The sequence below is a fragment of the Bison bison genome, unplaced genomic scaffold (assembly GCF_000754665.1).
Source record: "Bison bison bison isolate TAMUID 2011002044 unplaced genomic scaffold, Bison_UMD1.0 scf7180017847656, whole genome shotgun sequence".
Lineage (NCBI taxonomy): Eukaryota > Metazoa > Chordata > Mammalia > Artiodactyla > Bovidae > Bison > Bison bison.
Genome location: NW_011478229.1, coordinates 12,937 through 14,386, shown reverse-complemented (window position 1 = coordinate 14,386; position 1,450 = coordinate 12,937). Strand labels below are relative to the sequence as shown.

Here is a 1,450-nt window from a genome sequence, read left to right as displayed (position 1 = left end):
ATCCTCTAAGACCCCTCACATTACGGCTCCATGAACCTTTAGTTTGAAGTAGCTGGAGCATAGCCTGGCGGATCGTCCTGGTCTTCAAGCTGTAAATGATAGGGTTCACTACAGGTGGTAAGAGCAAATACACATTGGCCAAAATACTACAGATCACCCTCGGAGTAGAGCTAAGGAGGCGATGTGTAAAGGACAGGCTGATCATTGGCACATAGAAAATAGTGACAGCACAGATGTGACACACACAAGTGTTGAGAGCTTTTTTTTGCTTCTTGGGGGCCACGATGCTCAGGACAGCACGGATTATCAGGACATAGGAGACAAGAATGAACATTAAGTCAGTACCAGTCATGTAGAGCTGAAGAAACAAGCCCAAAAAGCTGTTGATCCAGGGGTTGGAATATGTATCTCTGATTATATCTGGGTGGTAACAAAATGGATGGGAAAGCTCCTTTCTTTCCTGGAAAGATACAGTCTTCAAGGCTAGAAGCATGGGAAAGATGAAAATTAGTTGTCGTACGCAAATGAATAGTCCGATCACCATGATCATCATGTCTTTGAGGACAGTGGCATATTTCAGTGGGTTACAGATAGCCATGAAGCGGTCAAAAGCCATAATTGCCAGCACTGAGGACTCCAGGAAGGAGAAAGCATGTACAAAGAACATTTGAATGAGGCAAGCTTTAAAGCTGATTTCCCGGGCATGAAACCAGAGAACCCCAAGCACAGTGGGGAGGGTCGTGATGGTCAGACACAAATCAGCAGCTGACAGCATAGAGAGGAAATAGTACATGGGCTTGTGGAGATGCTGCTTAACAAAGATGACAAACAGGATCATAGTATTTCCCAAGAGAGCAATGATGTAGAGACAGCAGACAGGGATGGAGATCCAGACATGAGCGAGTTCCAGCCCAGGGAATGCAGTGAGGAGGAAGGTTGAAGGGGAGGATGTGGTGTTATTGAAAATCATCATGGTGGGTTGAGGACATGCCCTGAAAAAAGAGATAACAATAATAGTATTTGTCATATCGGTCCTTTTTCAAGCACTAACTCTTCTATAAACTCTTCCCAAATTACACATGTCTCTGTATTCAAAACCTCCAATTTAATCATGATACCTATCACATAATTCTCCAGTATCTTAAATTTTTCTTATCAGACTTGGTCCTGTTTTTCTTTCTCTACCATCTCCCAATTAAAACCATCAGTCTCTCTAGGTTCATCCCACCCTATAGCCCAGACCAGCCCTGACTTGAAGTAGGAAATACTTATAGACATGTCACACACATGCACACACACCAACAAAACAGCAACTGTGATTACAACTGTTGGGTCTTAGTATTAAATCTCCAAGCTGGGACTTCTCTGGTGGTCCAGCTGGTAAGACTATGAGCTTCTGCTGCAGGAACAATGGGTTCCATTCCTGGTTGGGGAGCTAAGATCCCACATG

At 43.9% G+C, this 1,450-nt stretch overlaps 1 protein-coding gene across 1 annotated transcript; it reads right to left on the bottom strand.

Moving 5' to 3' along the window:
* Nucleotides 1–7: 7 nt before the first annotated feature.
* LOC104991222 (olfactory receptor 51T1-like) lies at nt 8–973 on the bottom strand (the record flags this gene model as incomplete). The annotated part of the gene is made up of 1 exon (XM_010843624.1): nt 8–973. A coding segment is annotated over exon 1 (966 nt), but the record flags the coding sequence as incomplete, so codon positions are not given.
* Between the last annotated feature and the right edge of the window lie 477 nt (nt 974–1,450).